This window comes from Gymnogyps californianus, chromosome 9, assembly GCF_018139145.2.
Source record: "Gymnogyps californianus isolate 813 chromosome 9, ASM1813914v2, whole genome shotgun sequence".
NCBI classification, from domain to species: Eukaryota; Metazoa; Chordata; class Aves; order Accipitriformes; family Cathartidae; genus Gymnogyps; species Gymnogyps californianus.
Window position 1 is genome coordinate 11,969,228 of NC_059479.1, and position 18,955 is coordinate 11,988,182.

At 56.1% G+C, this 18,955-nt stretch overlaps 2 protein-coding genes across 4 annotated transcripts; one reads left to right on the plus strand and one right to left on the minus strand.

Annotated features, from left to right (window-relative positions):
• The first annotated feature begins 440 nt into the window (after positions 1 to 440).
• PLP1 (proteolipid protein 1) lies at positions 441 to 5,828 on the plus strand. Its single transcript, XM_050901714.1, has 7 exons — positions 441 to 488; positions 2,895 to 3,081; positions 3,572 to 3,728; positions 4,650 to 4,818; positions 5,036 to 5,109; positions 5,221 to 5,286; positions 5,757 to 5,828. Exons 1-7 carry the CDS (start codon positions 485 to 487, stop codon positions 5,826 to 5,828), a joined length of 729 nt encoding a protein of 242 aa, XP_050757671.1. The 5' UTR covers positions 441 to 484.
• Positions 5,829 to 12,352: 6,524 nt separating this feature from the next.
• On the minus strand, positions 12,353 to 18,250 carry RAB9B (RAB9B, member RAS oncogene family). Of its 3 annotated transcripts, XM_050901962.1 has the most exons (5): positions 18,215 to 18,250; positions 17,591 to 17,766; positions 16,817 to 16,886; positions 16,514 to 16,697; positions 12,353 to 15,978 (listed from the first exon to the last, which is right to left on the minus strand). In XM_050901962.1, the coding sequence occupies exon 5, from the start codon at positions 15,941 to 15,943 to the stop codon at positions 15,338 to 15,340; it is 606 nt and encodes a 201-aa protein (XP_050757919.1). In that variant the 5' UTR covers positions 15,944 to 15,978; positions 16,514 to 16,697; positions 16,817 to 16,886; positions 17,591 to 17,766; positions 18,215 to 18,250; the 3' UTR covers positions 12,353 to 15,337. The 3 variants fall into 3 exon arrangements, with proteins under 3 accessions (XP_050757919.1, XP_050757920.1, XP_050757918.1); XM_050901963.1 differs by lacking the exon at positions 16,514 to 16,697; XM_050901961.1 differs by lacking the exons at positions 17,591 to 17,766; positions 18,215 to 18,250 and having other exon boundaries at positions 16,514 to 17,082.
• Positions 18,251 to 18,955: the final 705 nt, after the last annotated feature.

Here is an 18,955-nt window from a genome sequence, read left to right on the forward strand (position 1 = left end):
TGGGTGCTGGGGGGTCGGGGAAGGTGACAGAGGGGCATCACTGCTGTCCTGTGGGGCCAGTCTCCCACATTGCCACAACAGGCAGCCTGGGGGAAACGCAGCCCAGCTGGGCCCAGGGGGGTCCCCCGAGCCACCGACAAGGGGACACCCCATGAACTCCCCCTGCTGCTCTCTTTCTTTTGCAAAAGCCTTTTCCCCCGAAAGCCCTGAGTGCGGCTGTGGGGCGGCTCTGCCCACGCAGCCGCCAGGCACCCAGGAGCTGGCAGCCAAGGGGTGCTGCTGGGGGGGTCGGGGGGAGGGGCGGGGTCCTGTCCCTTTAAGGGGGGTGGCTGTCACTCAGAGAGCCCTTTTCTTTGCTGGAGAGCGGGACAGGCACCCAGAGGGGGAAATACAGGGTGAGGGACTGCCTGGCAGGCGAGGGCTCCCACAGACAGCACCAAAGCAGCCGAGTGGGCGGTCGGGGGAGTTGACCAAGTCCAGCGCCATGGGTGAGTATGGGGTGAGGGTGGCGGGCACCCGGAGAGCTGCTGCTGGTGGCTCTGGGGACCCTGTCCCAGAGCAGAGCCCCCTGAAACTTTCCTCTGGCACTGGCCAGGTCCTGGTGGCCCCGCGGTGGCCATGCCGGCCATGGGAGCTGCCGGGGGAGGATGCCTTGGCATGGTGGGGATGGCTTTTCGTTTCCCAAAGCGGTTTTCTGTCCTTGTGTGCTCATGCGCTGTCTGTGGGGACAGATGCCATTCCCACAGCCGGTCCCACCTGAGCCCTCACCACACAGGCCAGAGATATGAGAGCTCCTACCCGGGGCTGGCGGGAGCTGGGAGGTCCAGGCAGGGAGCTGAGACCTGCTGCAGCTTGTGTCACTTGTATGCTGGCAGCCTTGGGAAAACGGAGGCACTCCTCGTGCCTCAGTTTCCCTATCGATACACCAGAGCTAATACTTAACTGGCATACCCCCCAGGGCATCAGGGGTGCTCTGTTCCCAGGGGTGCCATGGGCTGCCGGCACCCTGCCTCCTCCTCCTCCTCCTCCTCCTGTCTGCAGCATAGTGTTTGGCTCCGGCAGCAGCTGAGCCCGGGTACAAGGCCCGGGACTGTGCGGCACAAGGGCTCTTTCTCTCCTCCCTTCCCCTCCCCAGGCTTCCCCAGTGCGTCTTCCAAAAGCCTGAGGGGCCGGAGCTGTGGCAGGGAGCCTGCCAGGCCCTGCTGCATCCCACGACCTGCAGCCCGCTGGGAACAGGGCCATTCACCATGCCCCAGCCCCAGGCACCTGCCACGCCACTTCCCAGGTGGCCAAAAATAAAAATAAAAAAGGTGTGTTTGGCCCAGCACCCTGCTGGGTGCGCAGGGCTGTTCCTGTGGGTCTCAGCGAGGTTCAGGGAGCAGCACTGGCCAGGAGGAGCAAGACCCCCCCCGGACCTGCTGTGTCCAAGGCAAACAAGCGGGAGGGGTCCCAGCGCTCCCCCATAGCGCTGCCTTTGTTCCCTGTTTGCTCTCGGCATGGGGCAGCCGCCAGGGCATCGGTGCCAGGACAATCCCTCATTGTCCTCAGTGCGACCGCGCGACCTTGCTCCCAGTGGGGAGGGGAGGGCACTGCTGGCCAGGACCCCACGGCTTTCTTGTCTTTTGAGGGAGGAGACAAGCACTGTGGGATCTGTGGAGGGAGTGTGGGTTTGGGAACGCTTCCCACGGGTGCCTTTTTGGCATTCAAGGCACAAATGCTATGCCCAGATGGGATGTGCTCAGGCAGCCACTGTGCCCGGGACAGTGGGGTGCCGGAGCCCGCATCTTGGAGAAGGGGAGCAGCTTCCCTGTGCAGAGGTGTTGCACAGGCAGGGCAGCAGGTTATCGCAGCTTAACTGCAGTCAAAGTGATGCTCTGGAGCCAGATGCTGGTGGGTGCAAACCCACCTGGCTGCCTGCCCCCAAACCGGGCAGGGGAGTGGCTGGCTGAGCACCTCCAAACCCAGCCCATTGGGAACCTGAGCTAACGATCCTGCACGTTAGAGCCCCAATGTGCAGAAGGAGCAGAAGTGCATGGCCCCACTGCTGAAAAAATCCAGCATTTAGGCAATCCAAGCAGCACGGTGGCACATGCCCTCGCTTTCCCTATGCACACACAGGTACACGTGCCCTCTTGCCAAATATCTGCCCTGGAGAACTAAATCTATTACACAAGCGCTGACATTCAGCGAACTAACATGGCTCCTCTCCATAAGCACATCTGCCCGCGTAACGGGGCTGCTGCAGCCCGAGCTGCCTGCAGGGTGTCAGGAGAAGCGACGAGTGCACCCCAACATGCTGCCCAGAAGCCTGAGGTGCTCGGGGTGTGTGCCAGCTCCTCCCGCGCTGCCCCAAGGCTGGGCCACGTTGCTGGGTCTCCACTGGGATTTGTCTCTGTGGAGGTGCTGGGTTCCCCTCCATCTTCGATGGCAAAAGAAGAATGCAGGCAGCTGGCATCACCGTCACCCGCAGCTGGGCTGTGCCGGCAGCGGGGAGCCCATTAGCAGCTTGTTTGCCGGGTCCCACTGGCATTATGCTACATCGCCTTGTATTTCCATCTTGTTTCGCATGGGTCGGCACGGCTGGCTCACCTCGGCTCCCCATCCGCCTCACACCCAGGGGCTGCCTTGAGGCCCCGGTGCCCCATGCTGCCTTCACCCCCTGTCCCTGGGCACACTTGGGTGCGATCCTGCCCAGCTGCTTAGAGAGCTCTCGGGGAAGCTGCTGGGTTTGGCTCTCCAGCACCACAACGAATCATTTCTGGGTTTTCCTTCAGCCTGCTTCCCTCTCCCTGCCGAGCACCTACCTCCCCCCGCGCTTGCCTGCTCCTGAGCTGCAGGCTCTGAGTGCTCCCCATCCCAGCAATCCCGTCCCACCTCACCTCTCTTCTCCCTAGGTTTGCTTGAGTGCTGTGCCAGATGTCTCATTGGGGCACCCTTTGCTTCACTGGTTGCCACTGGCTTGTGCTTCTTTGGGGTAGCGCTGTTTTGTGGCTGTGGGCATGAAGCCCTCACAGGCACCGAGCAGCTCATTGAGACCTACTTCTCCAAAAACTACCAGGACTATGAGTATCTCATCGATGTGTAAGTATCCTGCTGTGGTGCATTGCCCTCACGCCGGGGCCTCTCGCATCTCCATCTTGATCTGTGCTGGGAGGAGGTGTCCGGCTGGGCTGGCCGAGGCGATGCTGTCACCCGGGCACCATGGAGACCGCAGGCTGTGTTTGCCATGTGCTGGTGCCGCGGCTGCATGGCAGTGTCCAGTGGCCACTTGTTTCCATTTCACGCCTGTTTTTATCTGACCCTTGCTAGGTGCCCTGGCTAGTGCTGGACCTCTGCACCGGGTAGGTATGGAGGGTGCGGGGGAGCTGGCAGTGGCCCACAGCCTTGCTTGCCACGGCTTTGCCCTGGCTCGCTCCTCTTGCAGCTTCACCCTCCGTTTCGGTCCCCCTGGGGTGGCACAGGGAGGGTAAGTCGCTGCAGCCAGGCTGCCCCAGCCATGCTGCATGTGGGGCTGAGCTCCCTGGCACTGCCCCGGCGCCTGAGCATCCCTGCCCACTCCTCTCCCCGGCAGCATCCACGCTTTTCAGTACGTCATCTATGGCACGGCCTCCTTCTTCTTCCTCTATGGAGCCCTGCTGCTGGCTGAAGGCTTCTACACCACTGGCGCCGTCCGGCAAATCTTCGGGGACTACAAGACCACCATCTGCGGCAAGGGCCTCAGCGCAACGGTAACCGGGGGCCCGAAAGGGAGGGGAGCGCGAGGCCCCCAGCGAGCTCACTCATTGCAGCGGGTGTGTCAGTGTTTGGGAAAGTGGCTAGGACATCCTGACAAGGTGATCTTAACCGGGGTTTGGCACCCCTTCGCGCGCCTGCAGCGGGTTTGCCACGCTCGGCGTGGCTGAAGGGCAGGAGACTGCGGCCGTCCGGGTTTCGGGGTATCCCAAAGGGAAGCGCAGCCCAGCTGCCCTCCCCCAGGCCTGCTGTGGACTCTGGGGACCAAAGCAGCCCAAATGGCCACATTTAGCGAAACCGCTTCATGTTTAAGCATCGGCGGGGAGAGCCATGAGCATCTCCATGGTGCTGGCAGCCCAAGGCTCTCCAGCACCTGGTGCCCCCAGGGTTGTCCTCTCTGCTGTGCTTGGGGACCATGACAAAGCGCTGGCAAGGGGAGCCCATGGCCTGGGGGAGTGGAGGGGGACGGTTGCGGTTCCCTCGGGGGCCGGTCGGGGTGGCACCACAGAGGGAGGGCAGGAGAGCCACATTTGCACCCCAAGGCAGGTTTTGCAGCTGCCCTCCCGCAGAGGCCAAACCCTGCTTGGCTGCGGCCATGGTTATCCCCCCCCGCGCGGGGTGTGGCAGCCATCCTGCTGCCTCTGCCGGTCACCCCCATGCACGCGTAGCTGGCTGTGAGCCTGGGGCTGGTGCTGGCCCCGTGAGCCGCAGGGGTGCCCGGCTCGGGCTGCTGCTCTGTGCTGGCTGCTTGGGGATACACCGGGTTTGGCGGGCGGTGCGGAGCCGGATGCAGGCAGCATCTCAGTCCCCTGCCTGCCCCGTGCCCTCTCCTGCCTGGGGATCCTCGCGCTCCCCTGTCCGTGTCCCTGGCTGCTTGGTAACCACTGCTCTGCCCCGGCTTGTCCTGCCCCTTGCAGTTTGTGGGCATTACCTACGTCCTGACCATCATCTGGCTTCTGGTCTTTGCGTGCTCTGCGGTGCCCGTCTACATCTACTTTAACACTTGGACCACCTGCCAATCCATTGCCAACCCCAGCAAGACCTCAGCCAGCATCGGCAGCCTGTGTGCAGATGCCAGGATGTACGGTGAGTGCCGGGTTCACCGCCCAGGAGCCAGGGCTTAGTGCAGAGGAGAGGGGATGGAGGAGAGGGTCCAGGCGGATAAGGCTGGGATAAAGCAGGGGCAAGTGCTGAAGAGCCCCGAAACACCGGGGTGTGCGTGACACACATGGCTGCGGGAGGCTGAGCAAGGCGGCCGGCTGGCAGCCGTGCCTGGCTCACCCGGCTCCCTGCGTCTCACCAGGTGTCCTGCCCTGGAACGCTTTCCCCGGCAAGGTGTGCGGCTCTAACCTGCTCTCCATCTGCAAGACCAGCGAGGTGAGCACCTCCCGACACCCCACGTGTGGTCCCCTCAGTCGGTGACCTTGGCACTGGCCTCCCTGGCCAGCACGCAGGACCCCGGGACCTCACCTCCCTCTTCCCTTGCAGTTCCAGATGACTTTCCACCTCTTCATTGCAGCCTTCGTGGGGGCGGCTGCCACATTAGTCTCACTGGTGAGTCGGTGCTCCCCCCGCCTGGCTGTTCTCCTCCGCCTGGCGAGGATGTGGGGGCAGAGGACAATGGAGGTGGTGGGCATGGAAGTGACAGAGCCCGTGGTCGTGTCATTTTCTGGCACAGAAGTGCAGATGACAAATTCAGGCCATAAGAAGGTGGAGGTGGCTGCTGAAGGGGATCTAGAGAGGCTTTAGGAGACCCCTGGGGAGAGGTCCTGCTGCCTATGCACTGAGTCCCCTGCCTTTCCCTGGCTCTCCTCTTGCTTTCCACCAGCAATGAGACACTGCGGTGTCCCACCGGTGCAGCGGGGCCACGGGGCTCTGTGGGGCAACTGCCCTGTTGAGGTGCTGAGCTCGGGGATGCCACCTCGGGCATACCCCGGTGAGGAGTCCCACACCGCTTGCCCTCCTCACCCACAGGAGCATCGTCTCTCTTCCTCCCCCCTCACTCACTCTCTTCCCACCCACAGCTCACCTTCATGATCGCCGCCACCTACAACTTTGCCGTCCTCAAGCTGATGGGCCGAGGCACCAAGTTCTAGCCCATGGTGGAGCCCAGCCAGACCAAACGCCCTTCTTTTCTCTAACCCCGAGGCTTTAACACTGCAGCCACCTGACACCAGGTCTCCTGCTTTAACTCTGTCTTCGCCGCTGACTCCCCTCCTCTTCCTTCCTCGCATCCATTGTGCTGAGTGTGACCAGGAAGGAGAGCTTCTCACCAATGGACACCTCTTCATGCACTTTTCTCTCTCTGCTCATCCGTAACCGGTTCGCCCTAGGGCCAAGCCCATCAAAACCAGCCAGAGAAGAGGAGGGACTTACTCCAGTGTCCTGATGTTGCCTAGGGATGAGCAAAGGCCTTCATGCTCCTGGGAGGAGATCTGTGTAGGTTGCTCCATTAGTAGCAAGAGGCTACCTAGAGAGAAAAGGAAGTTGGCCCAGTCCTGGTACCATTGCTAGAGACTCTCCTGGAGCTGTCTGCTGTCACTACCCGTGGATGGAGAATAAGAGAAGGATATTTTTTTTTTTCCTCAGCAAAGAAAGATGAATTTACCCCAAATTGCCTGCTGCAGCCAAGGCAAAGGGAGTTTAGGGCAAGGATCTTCCCGTTGTGGAGAAGAGAGCACTGACCCCAATGCTGATAAAGCCCTAACCCAGCTGCCCCTATTAAAGCCTAAAGGAGTTTGGTGTCTCTATAGACAAGGGGGACTCTTGGCTTTACACTCCAGGCAGATAGGTTTGATTGAAAGGTGACATCTCTGTGCCGTGCCCCGGGAGCGTAAAGCCAGCGCCGTCCCTCCATAGGCAGGGGATGACCCTTTGGACCGCGCGCCTTTGCCCGCCCTGCCCTGCAAGTGCCGCGCTCACCGCATGCTCTCGTCCCTTCACAATGGTGCTCTTCTCTGGGGTGACATCTGCTTCTCTAACCTCCGCTGCATCGGAGAGCTTGATTTGTTTCTCACCTGTGTCAAACATAACTTTCCCTCTTTCTGTCCCCCTCTTTCCCTCACTTTTTTTCCCCGTGTTTCCTGCAAGTCAGGACAACTGTCTTGTGTCTGCCAGGGCAGGAGGGACTGGCAGCATCTCGCTTCCAGCTGAAACCTATGAAGGAGTTGAGGAGGGAAGGAAAGGCGGCAGTTTGGGGGTCACGGGGCAGAAACACGGCCCGTCTCTGCAAACCAGACCCTTTCCGGTGCCAGTTCAGTCTTTTCGCATGTAGGGGGGCAGCAGGGTGAGGGGTTTGGGGGAGACAACCTCTGCCCCATGATCGCTCTCCACAGCAGCTAGAGGAAAGCCCTCTGGCTGGGTAGCATGGGTCCAGCCAAACCCACCAAAATGCTGTTTCCAGTCCTCCCTGCCAACTGGTATTTTGTTTTGCTCTTCCCTGCCTCTCCTTAATGCTAATCTTTGTGTTTATTTATTGGAGAAACTACTTTCAGTGGCAGACTGTAGCTCCATCTTGCACAGATTTTTTTTTTTTTGTCTGTATTATTATTATATTTTTTTAAGTGCTGGTTTCAGCAGGGGCAAGGATAAAGGAGCAGATCTGCTGAGCAGAGCGTTCGAAGGACCCTTGCCGCCAGGAATGCTGAAATAGGTTGGCCAGGCTACCAACGCACATGGGCTGGGGAGGGGGGAGATGCCAGGAGGGACGGCAGGGTGGGGAGAAACCAGTCAAGATCTGGAAATTCACATCAATTTTCTTGGGGGTTTGCTGGGGTTTTTTTTGGTACCCATTTAACAAAAAATAACCAGATCCTCCTTCCCACCCTTGTCCCCAGACCCCAAACACACGCACGCACACATGTGCACACACACACGCAAAAAGAGAGTTAATCAGCTGAAAGCGTTTCCTTCATTTCTGATCTAGAATTTCAACTTGTTAACAAGCAATAAAAGGGAGCAAGTTTTTAGAGACTTATCTTACAAGATGTATTTTATAAAAATTAAAGAAAATAAATTAAAATTAAGAACTTTCTGAACAAGATATACATCTGTCTGTCCATTTGTTGTGCTGGCTTTCCCATCCCCACCCCCTGCCCTAGCCAAAAAAAAGCAAGGAAGGAGAGGCTGCAGAGGAGAAGGTCCCAGAGGAGCAGCACTCACCAGTCCCACGTGTGGGCCAGCAGCCCCCGCAGGACTCTGCCCACCCCTCCTTCCCACCCCAGCCATGAGGTTCCTAACCCTGACTTCAAAAATCTTTGTTCCCAGCTGGGCTGCCCTTAAAACCTCTACTTCTCCTCCAGCCACCCAGAGGAAAGCTGGGGTCTTGTAGGAGCTGCTTGTTCATGTTTGGTGATGGGCTGCTGCCCTTTAATACTCAGCCTACGCGGTGACAGCTTCTGCCACGTCTCCTAATACAGCGCCTACAGCACAACCCCAGCAAACCTAATTGGCATAGCTCGAGCAAAGCTCGCTGGCTCGCATCAGGCAATGCACACGGTACAAGCACGTCCAGAGCCACGCAGGATGCGTGATTCTCTCGCTTGCAGAGAGCCCTGTGTGAAATAGGACCATCTTGTTTAGGCACAAAGGCAGATTCGACTATCACAGGGCCCTACATGTCCTGTCCACGTGCTCTGTGGGTGGCTGCATGCCGTTTGCTGCAGGGTCGTTAACAGTTTGCACAGTGCTGGCACGTGGGGAGGTCATCGGATGGTGTTTTTCTGCCCCTGATCAGACAAATGCTGCCCTTAGACGCATGTTTCCACAGCAGCTACTCAAAAATTATCGATTCAAATGTTGCTTCTCTTAGAAATTCCCCCCAGGAGCTGTGCTCAGGAGCCTCCGGGGAGCGACGCCACAGAGGCATGCTCCCAGCCCCACACTCAAACTCCAGCACTGCTCCCATTTGCAGCAGATCTGCCTGAGAGGCAGATTTCAGGCACTGCTAGGTGCCCATGAGTGGCAGGGCAGGCTGAGAGCCAGCAGGCTGTTACCTACCCACGGCCAGGACCCTCGCTGCTCTTCCTAAATGGGACTCCAGCCCAAATCCCACTCTCCCCTGTCTCCAGCCCCCTCCAGGCAGGCAGCAAGGCTTCTCATGCAGCCCAGCTGGGGGAGGTTTAGCTCATGCATTGCTGCTGCCCCAGCTCAGCACACAGCTGTACTTGCACGCCAGCCTTGCCCCAGCTCACAGAAACCCGTGGGGCTGCAGCCAGCATCAATGGGGCCCTTTGTTCCCTGCGTTCCCAGATGCCATCACCCTCCTCTCCCCATGCTGAAAGGGCCCTGTGTGTGCACAATCAGCCGCTGGGCAGGAGCGAGCCAGGGAACAAAACACCATCTCTTTCCCCTGGCAGAGACTGGTGTCCCCCAGCCAGGGTGAGGGTTGGGGACAGCAGCGCAAGGTAGCATGTAAAAGTGGCCAGCGTGGCCAGGACGCCAGGCAAGTCCGAGGGCTGAAGGACACATGGAGCCTCCTGTCGAGTGTGCCCTTGGCTGTGTCCTGCTGCCACCCCACCTGGGGTCATGGAACCGGCCCTCACAGCTCGTTCCCTGGGCACCCAGTGCCCTCTGGGAACTGGCTGAGAAAAGACAGGGAATAAACTCTCTCTGGTACCAAACTGCATCTCTGTAAACTGGCCCATCACAAGAGCTCCAAGGAGGGGAGCCGGCGCAATCAAACACTTCCCCCTATCTAAGGGCTGAAATGTGGCTGCAGTTTACTCCCACAAAGGCTGGACCAGAGAAAGGGACCCTGGAGCAGGTCTCATGTGCTGCCTTGCTGGCAAGCAGGCAAGGTGACTCCCACCCCTTCATCCCATGCCGTGCCACTCCGGGAGATGGCCCAGTGCCGCTACTAGCAAGGGACGCTGGGCAAGCAAGCCGTTGGGACAGCGAAGACATAAACCTCCCCTGCGCAGGGACAGGAGAGGGGAGTGGATGGCGGCACCCAAAGGTGTTCGTGTAGGGACGGCCACAGGTCCCCAGCCCTCCGCTGAGGCGGCCTCCAAGGGCAGAGCTCCGCCAGGCTGATGCTCCTCCCGGCCACCTCCCTCCGCCGGGGCGGGACCGTCTCCCTCATCCCCGGTCCTCCGTCTCCTCCCGGCGGCCGCCGGCCGCAGCGGCGGCTGCCCGGGCTGGCGCTACCGGGGCGCAGCGGCGCAAGGCGGGCGTCGTGCCCCGGCTTCCCCCCTCGGCTCCCCGGCCCCCGCCTCCTGTGCGCTGCCTGTGCTTCCCCGGGGAAGCCCTCCCTGCAAAAGCACATCTCCTGCTAAGGGTGCCCTGGGAGCCTCCAAAACAACCAGCCCACCGGCCACGCGTCAGAAAAAAATAACTACCGTCTCCCTCTAGCGCCTTCATTTACATTGGGCTCAGTCCTGCACAGTCCAGCAAGGGAATAGCAAATAAAAGCTACCCTAAACATCCAGATGCTGCCATTCAAAGCCCGTGTGCAAGCCCCTAACTACATAGCAAATTCCTCTGAAGCCACACAGGCAGGCACAGTCCCCTGCCTTGCTCTCTTAGCAAGGGCTTGGGCTCAGCCCTAGGGAAAGGCTGTGTAGGGCGAGCAGGAAGGCTCGGGGAAAGGAGGCAGTGCTAGAGGCAAACCCAACGGCTGCCCGCTGCCCTGGCTCAGCCATCCATCCCTCCTGCAGATACCGGGCACACCAGCTGTGGCAGGGCACGCTCATGCTGCTCCTCACCAGCAACTCCCCCAGCCCTGCCCTGGCTTCAGTTAGGGCAGGGAAAGGGCTGCGAGTGGCAAGCGATGCCCTGGTAGGGGCAGTAGCTGGCAAGCAGCCCTGCCTGTCAGGGCCACGGCATGGTACTGCCGCCCATCTGCCCTAGAGGAAGGTCTCACCTGCCACCTCTCAGGCACCCAGCTGGTTTCTCTCCATTTCTGCACACAGTTTGGCTCTGCTAGGGAGATGCCTGGGGACAAGGAGGGAATAGCAAGTGAGAAGTCCTCATGGAAAGGACTAAGTGACAATAGCACAGGCAGATGCTGTACTTGGCTGCTCATGAAGACAGGAGTCCTGCATCTGCACGTGGCCACATGCACCAGCCCCTAAAGGACTCCTCGAAACCACCGGGGAAGAGCTGCTCCACCAGCCATGCAAGCTGGGGTCAAGGGGTATCTCTGTCCATCCCTGATTGCTTTTGCCTGAGCAATTGCCTCAGCAGGTAACCCACCATTTCACTGACTTCACGGATTGTCCCAGGCCCCAGTCTCCCAGTCGAGGCACTCTGACTCACCTGAGGCCTTCTGGCAACCGCTGGTCAGAGCTGCCATCACCTCCCAGCGCATCCCTCCTCAGCAGAGCGGGGAGCACTCCTTACTCCAGAGCAGAGCATGCCAGTGCCCCTGGTGCCGGAGCTGCAACAAACTCCCTGTTAAGAACTGGAGCCCAGAATGGGGTTCAGAGGCTCCTGAAAGGGCATTTTTAGACTCTGTATCTTTTTGCTCATCCTCAAACATATGCAAGAATATGCAGTCCCCAGAGATCGTATACCCATAAACCTCCTTACAGCTGTACTGCTGTGAGGAGGCAGCCTCTGGAGCTACAGAAGAGCTGCACTTGGGAAACACACAGTGTGTGCGCAGCCTCGGTCACCCAGAGAGCAACCCCAGGGCATGTACATCCATTTGGGGCTCCTCAGCTAGTGGTTCTAGAGATTTCAGTTTCCTCAGCCCACCAAGCAGCTGCACGACCTTGCAGCTGCACTGCCTGGCCCAGAGCAGCAAAATCCTCAAGAGGGGTGTGGGAGAGAGGGATGGATGGACTCCCCAACACTCCTCCTTCGCACACACACAGGGATACACTACAGCATCTGTTCCACACAGTGCAGCTCACTGCTTCCTCTGGAGACACTCCTTTGCCCTCCAGGGATCCATCCTCTCCCCAACCTATGTCAAAACCCACTGAGCCCTCCGCTATTGCTTGCAGTGGTGAAGTGAGGAATGAGGGAACAGCCTCGCCTCGTGTTTTCTTACAAACGTCTCACATCAGGGGAGTCAGTGGTTCTGATGGTTTTACACAGACCCTCACTGACATGAGACAGCTTCACCAAACCCCCGCAACTCCTCCAAGGCTGGGACCATCTCCCACCATGCCATGTTGCTGTCTGTTTTCAGCTATGTTTTGACACAGCTGAAGTATAATGCTGGACGTCCCCAGATACTCCAGCCCACATTTAAAAAGCAGGATTTCCAAGGACTTGAAACCCTACGCTGCCTCTGGAAGCGTGGATAGGCAAGCAGACGTGAGAGAAAAATAAACTAAAAGGTTCTGCCAACAGAAACAGCAGGCACAGACTCTGCAAAGAGAGAGAAAGCCTCCCAAAATAAGCGACCATCCTGGCAGGACAGCGGAAGAGAACAGTCCCCATATGCTGATTTCTGCTCCACATCCTATGGAAATCATGCCTGGTTACAACCCCCTGGAGCCCAAGGGACCGGTTCCAAGATCACAGGAAGAAATCAAAGGAAAGTACCTGGCTTGCTGCTGAGAGCCCAGGCTGAAAACTAAAGTGTAGTGACAGAGGGAAGCAATGTGGAGTATTTCTGTTATGAAAGTGTTTTCTGATACACTCTTGAAAAGACAAAACTGGTCACTGGATTCAGCTGGTAAATAAGTTTATTCCTTCAACTACTGGTCTAGCTAGTTACATTCAGCAATAACCGATCCCTTAGTGACTTCTCTCTGCCAGATGCTATAACCAACCCAGTTCCACATCCCTCAGAAGAACAGGAGCCAACTTGAACTTTGATAAACCAAGGCGGCACCCACTTCCTGAATTCACTTGAATACATCCATGTTTTATTTGCTTAAATAAAGGTAAAATCTCAGTTTTACAATTCCAGTTCTGTAGCAATAGCAACAACCACAGCAGCATGAGTGGACACAGGGAGGGGATGGCTGTTGGCACTGAACTTTGCAACGAAGAATTCAAAATCCTGGCTCCTTTGGAAATTGCGTGTATCATTTAAAATAAATTAAGCAATTTAAATATATCATACTATACTTTTTAAAAATGGATTTTTAAAACACATAAGTCTAATAAAATAGGTGTTTTTTTTTTTTTTTAAAAGTCAACCATCCAATGTCTGTTAGGAATAAAAGATGCTGTGTAACACTCTCCCAGCAAAACATACCGTCTGCACAGCCTGTGTGCAATGAGGCTCTTGAGCTTCAGCTATCAGCATCAATATGCACCCAGGGTACTGCAAACAGCGTGCTGCACCCGTGCCTCCTACACTGCAGCTTGTTCAGTCTCTGCCCTCTCCCAAAGGAGGTGCCAGTCCTCACACAGATCCCATGAGATCTGCACTGGGGAAGCAGCAGTTTCACCTTCAGCGAGCTCCCTCAGCAGCCGGGCAGCACACAAGGGCCTGAGCCTGTTCTGACCCTGGGGCCCCTGTGCAAACCAGCTCCAGGGGAACATGTCTGTTCAGAGATGTAAATCAGAACCACAGGTCACAGACTCTGGGATCCTGAAGGAAATATCGAGCAGTGCTAAACTGAAGAAAAATCTAGAGGCCTGGGGAGGTCAAACATTGGTAAATAAACTGTAACAATAACTTCCATATCCTGTAAAAATCTGTTGCACCTACAGAGGCAGAGCCTTCTCTTATACCTCAAGGGACCTGGTTTTCCAGAGGCTGCAAGCACTCCCTATCTATCCCCATGAATATGAGTGTTCAGCCCTGTTCAGAAATCAGATTCCTCTAAAGCACTTTGCATTAAAGCTTCAGTCCCTTCCACACGTGGCTGCCCTGCAGAAAAGGGCAGGATCACCCCGAGTTCCCCCAGAGGAGACTTCCTGCATACTCAGAGACTGCTCAACAATGGGGATTAGCTGCCACCAGCCAACACGAGTGCAGAGTGTGCCCTGCTCTAAAGCACAGCATAAGTGAGGCTGCTTGATTTGAGCTACACAATTTACCATCCAGTAGCTCATCACAGTGGGAACCGCATTCAGCAGCTAGCTGACACATACTTGGGGAAACTCTCCCCGTGGCAGGCTCCTATGTGCTTATGGGCAAAGTCATAGTTTTGGACAAACACTTGCATGGGAAGTTGCAGGACATGAGGTTATAATGGTAAAGACAGCAGTCAGCAAGCACTCACCTCTGCTACACAGATAGCTTGGGACTAACACCTAGCAGGGGGCAGGAGCTGAGATCAGCAAAGCCTGGCATCCTTTTCTAGAAGGTTCCCTCCCCCCATACCATTTTTCAGCCACCTTGAACAGAGGTGGAACCAGTGTAGCTCTCTCCCCAATGGATTGACGACAGCAGCCATAAACAAAGGCCAATTAACTAAGTGGAAATCCTCTACCAGTAAAATGTGTCATATGAATTACAGATAAAACATAGTGGATTCCCCATTAGGGAGTAAGCGCCAGGACAACGGCATGAGTTAACTGTGCTCAGCAGCATTGCACCTGACACAACAGGTAATGAAGTGAATGGTTCTATGTTGCAGCATCTAGATGAGAACATCCATGCTAAAGCAACAGAAGATGCTGATCCACCAACTAATGAAGCACAGTGGTCACCAGCCTCGCGCACCAAGTGAGTGGATTTAACAGCTTGACCACGCATGAATCCCCCAGCCACCTGCACACCTAGGAGACATCCTACCCACCTACCATCGGTCTGCTAGAGCATATTATCTGGACATGACGATTACTTGTGACAGAAACCAGCTGAAGCTTCACGCTCCAGATCTCCTGAACTCCTGAGTAACTCTGAACCCTTTGACATGACCCAGCGAGTGTCCACATAGGTGTTTTTCATCCAGGGCTTCAAGGTATGAGAAGCGAGATCAGGTGTTGAGCCTCCAGAGGAGACAAGGAAACATACATTAAACAAGAAGCAGACAGTCTCTCCACAAAATAACACTCACACAAGACAAAGTTAGAGGTGAGGAAAAACAGACCAGAAATAGGCAGCTAGGAAGAAGTGATGCTGCCATATTCAAACACAGGTCGATCTCTTCTTTGTACGTTGCTTCAGATCAGAGCTCTAACAATTCTCAGCACAATTCAGTCTCAGGACACAATGCAATTATCCCAAACAGAGACACACATCTCAGCCACTCTAGTATTTGCCATTCTCACAGTCACATGGGCTACAGTCTCTACAACAGGTTTCATTCAGTATGCTGAGCAGACTTTCCTTTGGCAGTAAGGTCATGAGTTTAGTGGGTCTAGTATTTTTTTTAGTTAAGGACTAAAATACTTCAAAGACTGTCTAGAGCACTTTGAGCTTTGTTCCGCAGGCAGTTCTTGGTACAGATCAGATAGCTACCGTCTTTAGTGAATTTAAAGGACTTTAACCCAGTCCTTTAAACCTGCTAAAACAGGCAGAGATGGAAGCAGGACTACGCTCACATGCTCTTTTAACAGCTCCCTCCTGCAGATACATGCTCTGTGCCCGAAAACTCCAGCCAGAATTCATATGGTGAGGCTGCAACTCCCCAGTGAGCAAACCACCTATTGTCCTTGTGGCCACTCTCCTCAGAGTGCCCCAGAGCTGCCCACCCTTATTCCAATCCAGCCGCCGGCTCGAGCGATGTTCCCAAAGCAGCAGCCACTCTTAACAACAGGAAGACCCTGATTTGGAGCTGGAGTGCAGGTCAATGGTGTGGCCCAGCATGCAGTGCTCTAGCTGCTCCTCCACTGCCAGGACCTGTCGCACAGCCTCCTCAAAGGCCACTGCTACATTGGTGTCATCCTTGGCACTAGTCTCCAGGTATGGATAGTTACCATTTTCCATGCACCAGGCCTGGGCCTCCTCCATGCTCACTTGTCTCTCAAGTTTGTCTATCTTGTTGCCCAGGACTACAAATGGGAAGTGTTCAGGGTCCTTCACATCAGCATAATAGACAAACTCCTTCTGCCAGTTACTGAGGTTCTCAAAGCTCTGCCGGTCATCCACACTGAAGGTCAGCAGGCAGCAGTCTGCTCCCCTGTAAAAGGGGGTTCGCAGGCTCTTGAATCTCTCCTGTCCCGCAGTGTCCCAAATCTGGAGGGTCACAAAACGTCCATCCACCTCCAGGTCCCGGTTTAAGAACTCCACACCAATCGTGTGGAAAGCCTGCGAGTCAAACTTGTTGGTGACGTACCGGTTCATGAGGGAACTTTTCCCAACTCCACCATCCCCAAGGAGAATGACCTTTAAGAGCAAGGACTTCCCACTCATTGCAGCAGGATGGAGGGGCGCAGCACCAAGGCAATCTGCAGGGTTCAGAAATAGTACAAAATAGCTATTTGACTCGTGGATTCTGCAGAAAGTTGCACATGGAAGAACAGAATATGGTACTCCCATCCCCATTTCTGAACAAGTTTTGTGTATAGGAGGTAATCTCTCTTAATAAGAGAGATTAGAGCTGGGAATTGGACAAGCTTTCAGGCACAAAAGTCCTCCATCAGGTCCAAAATGGAAGCAGCAGGTCACCTATGCAAGGTGAGAACAACTGTTGAGAGTTTAGTATCAATTATACCACTTTTGGCAAAAACTCTGTGTCTGAAAGCTTGTCTAGTTTTTCCAAACACACCATCACTAGTTAAACATCTCTTCTGGCCTGTGTCCTCAGGCTATCACAGAAACAGCAAAGTCACCAGGCCTTCCTTTCCACTGTACAATCACTAGCTAAATAATTTCTCCTATCTGACTTGCTCTACTGGAAGGATGTAAAGGAGGTACAGGCCTAACATCAATACAAGCCATCTGGCAAACCAGTTCTTAATCACCCTAAGAACGCTGACTCACCTTACAAGTGGAGCTGTGCTTGTTTTCTGCGCGTGATCTCTACAGCTCAGAAGGGGTTTCCCAGGCACAGAGACCCAGCTTCTCTGCTGCTCTTTTCTGGCAATGCTTTTTGCAGGCCAGCTTGCTAGGGCACAGGTGCAAGTTCACAGTGCAACAGCCCTGACACCACAGGTTCCTTAGTCAGCTGTTGCAAGAGAAAGGCCAAGTGCAAACCAGTCCTCTCCCTCCCAGGGACATTCTGCAAGCGAAGGTAAAGGCCTGACACGGAATAAGAGGTTTGTTTGGTTGCTGTCTGTACTATACCTGCTCTAGAAATACAGTGCTTCTGTCTCCAGGACTGTCCAGGGAACACCTTCCTCCAGCATAACAGTCACTAAAAAACAAACATCAGTCAGCGACGTTGCCAGAGCTGCGCTTGGTGCACTGCCTTTCAAATTGTAATGTTGACTCAAGCTGGAAGAGCTCTCTCTGCTGAGAGCTCTAGGAAGCTGAAAGTGCAGTACTGATGGCTGGAGTAAAACAGGCAAGAACAAGGCGCTGAGGACAGAGTTTCCCTTGCCCTAAGCAAAATGGAACACAGCCCATTTCTGACCAGGGCAGAGCCAGTACATTATGGATGCTAAAGCCAAAATAAGAAAAGAATAAATTGAAGGAGCTCTGGCATGAGTGCACAGGCTATGTAACCCGTGTCTCCCCTCAATCCAGGGGATGTCGATAGCTTTGATCTGCTTGGCCTGCCTACCCACACACTCTGGAATCTGATCTGAGGATTAAGCATGTACCTGAATCTGCTAACCAGAAGAGTGAGCCAGCTGGCAAGAGCCTGGTATGAAAAGGGACATATCTGGCTTGCTTACACCTGCTACCAACATTCCTGGGAAGGGTGTGGACATGTAGTGCTGCTTGGTGATGACACCACCAGACCAACCTCCAACCAACCCAAACAGGAGCATTCGACACTGCTCAGCTCAGCACTCCTATTCCTTCCAGGCCAAAAACCACTTTCTGCATTAATTGCAGGGAGCCCTGCTCAACTTTGTTTCTGCTCTTTTTGCAGCTCTTTCAACCAGTGCTTACCACAAAGCTAAAACCAGAAACTTCTGCTTCAAGTTAGTTTCTGCGGAAAGTGCAGAAACTAACTAAAGGGTCACCAATTTCACTTCCCCTGCACAGAAACACCCCCAATCAAGCACGGCTGAACTAGCTTGATGGGCCATGGGACATTTGAGAAGCATCTGTGCAACCCAGCGGTTCTGAAACAAAGAACAAAATGCAAATGTCACAAGAGAAAAACAGGAATTGCAGCACAGCTCCCTGGGGCTGATAGCTTTGGGAAACTCTCCCCTGAGCAGGTGAGCTGTTCAAAACCTATGCTCTTCCTTTTCCAAACCCTTGCTGAGGGGTGTTTAAGATGGTCCCTGCCCCCTGTCACCAAAGCCCTTCCTGACGCATGCCATCAGCCCTGACAAGAGCTTCCATTTAGAAATGGTTTGTTAGCAAGTGACTAGCAGACTTTTTAAAAATGACTAATGGGTTATATGCTAGGCTACTCCAGAGCCTGGCAGGTCAGCAGAATACTGACAGAGATGACACAACCATGACACTAATGGGCACGCTGCCACCCATGACACCGACGTTAACAATGCTGTTTGCAACCTGCGTTCACTGATTAGCCCTTTACAAGCTATTTTGGAGGCTAACCTCGACTTGCAGCAGGACCGAAACCCCTCACGCAGAACGCCAGCACCTGTTTCCAGATAAAAACAGCGGCGTGCGTGCGTGCGTGCGAGCTGCACGCGGGGCCCCGCCCCTCCCTACTCCCCAGGCCCTGGCTCCCAGTTCGGCAGGAGGCGAGACCCTCCGGCGGGCCCCTGCCTGGCTACCCGGCCCTCGCCCGACCCACAGCCGGACCCCCAGGCCGGAGCAGCCGAGGTGACGCGCGGGGGGGGGAACACGGACGGGGACGCGGCCGAGGAGCCGCACCCCGCGAGGGGGGCGCGGGGCCCCCCACAGCCCCGGAGCGGGTGCAGGGGCCCCTCGGAAGGGGCCGGAGGAAAGGGGCGGCCCGCCAGCCCCAAGGAGTGTCTGGGGGCCGGGGGAAATGGCGCCGGGCCCGCCCGCCCTTACCTCCCTCCGCGCCGCTGCCGCCGCCCACCTGACCCGCCGGGCGCAGGTGCCGGCTCACCCCGCGCCTGCGCAGCGCACGCGCCCTGCCGTCGGCGGCCGCGCGAGGCAGAGGGGCGGGGCGGGGCCAGGCCTCACCCCGCCCCCGCCCCGCGCCGTTCTGCCGGGTCGTGCCACTGCTGTCACTCGTGTGGCCTCACTGCCCCCTGCTGCCATCCGCTTGTCACCCCGCTGCGCCCCGCCTGGGCCCTCGCCGCCCTCTCCTCCCTCCTGTCCCCTCCAGGCTTCTCCTGTCCCCTCGCTGCCCTCCTCACAGTC

Coding starts and splice junctions, on each gene's coding strand:
- PLP1 (XM_050901714.1), top strand. Junction 3,729..4,649: donor GCAAGGGCCTCAGCGCAACG/GTAACCGGGGGC, acceptor TGCCCCTTGCAG/TTTGTGGGCATTACCTACGT. Junction 5,110..5,220: donor CCATCTGCAAGACCAGCGAG/GTGAGCACCTCC, acceptor CTTCCCTTGCAG/TTCCAGATGACTTTCCACCT.
- RAB9B (XM_050901963.1), bottom strand. CDS start 15,943: ATGAGTGGGAAGTCCTTGCTCTTAAAGGTCATTCTCCTTGGGGATGGT.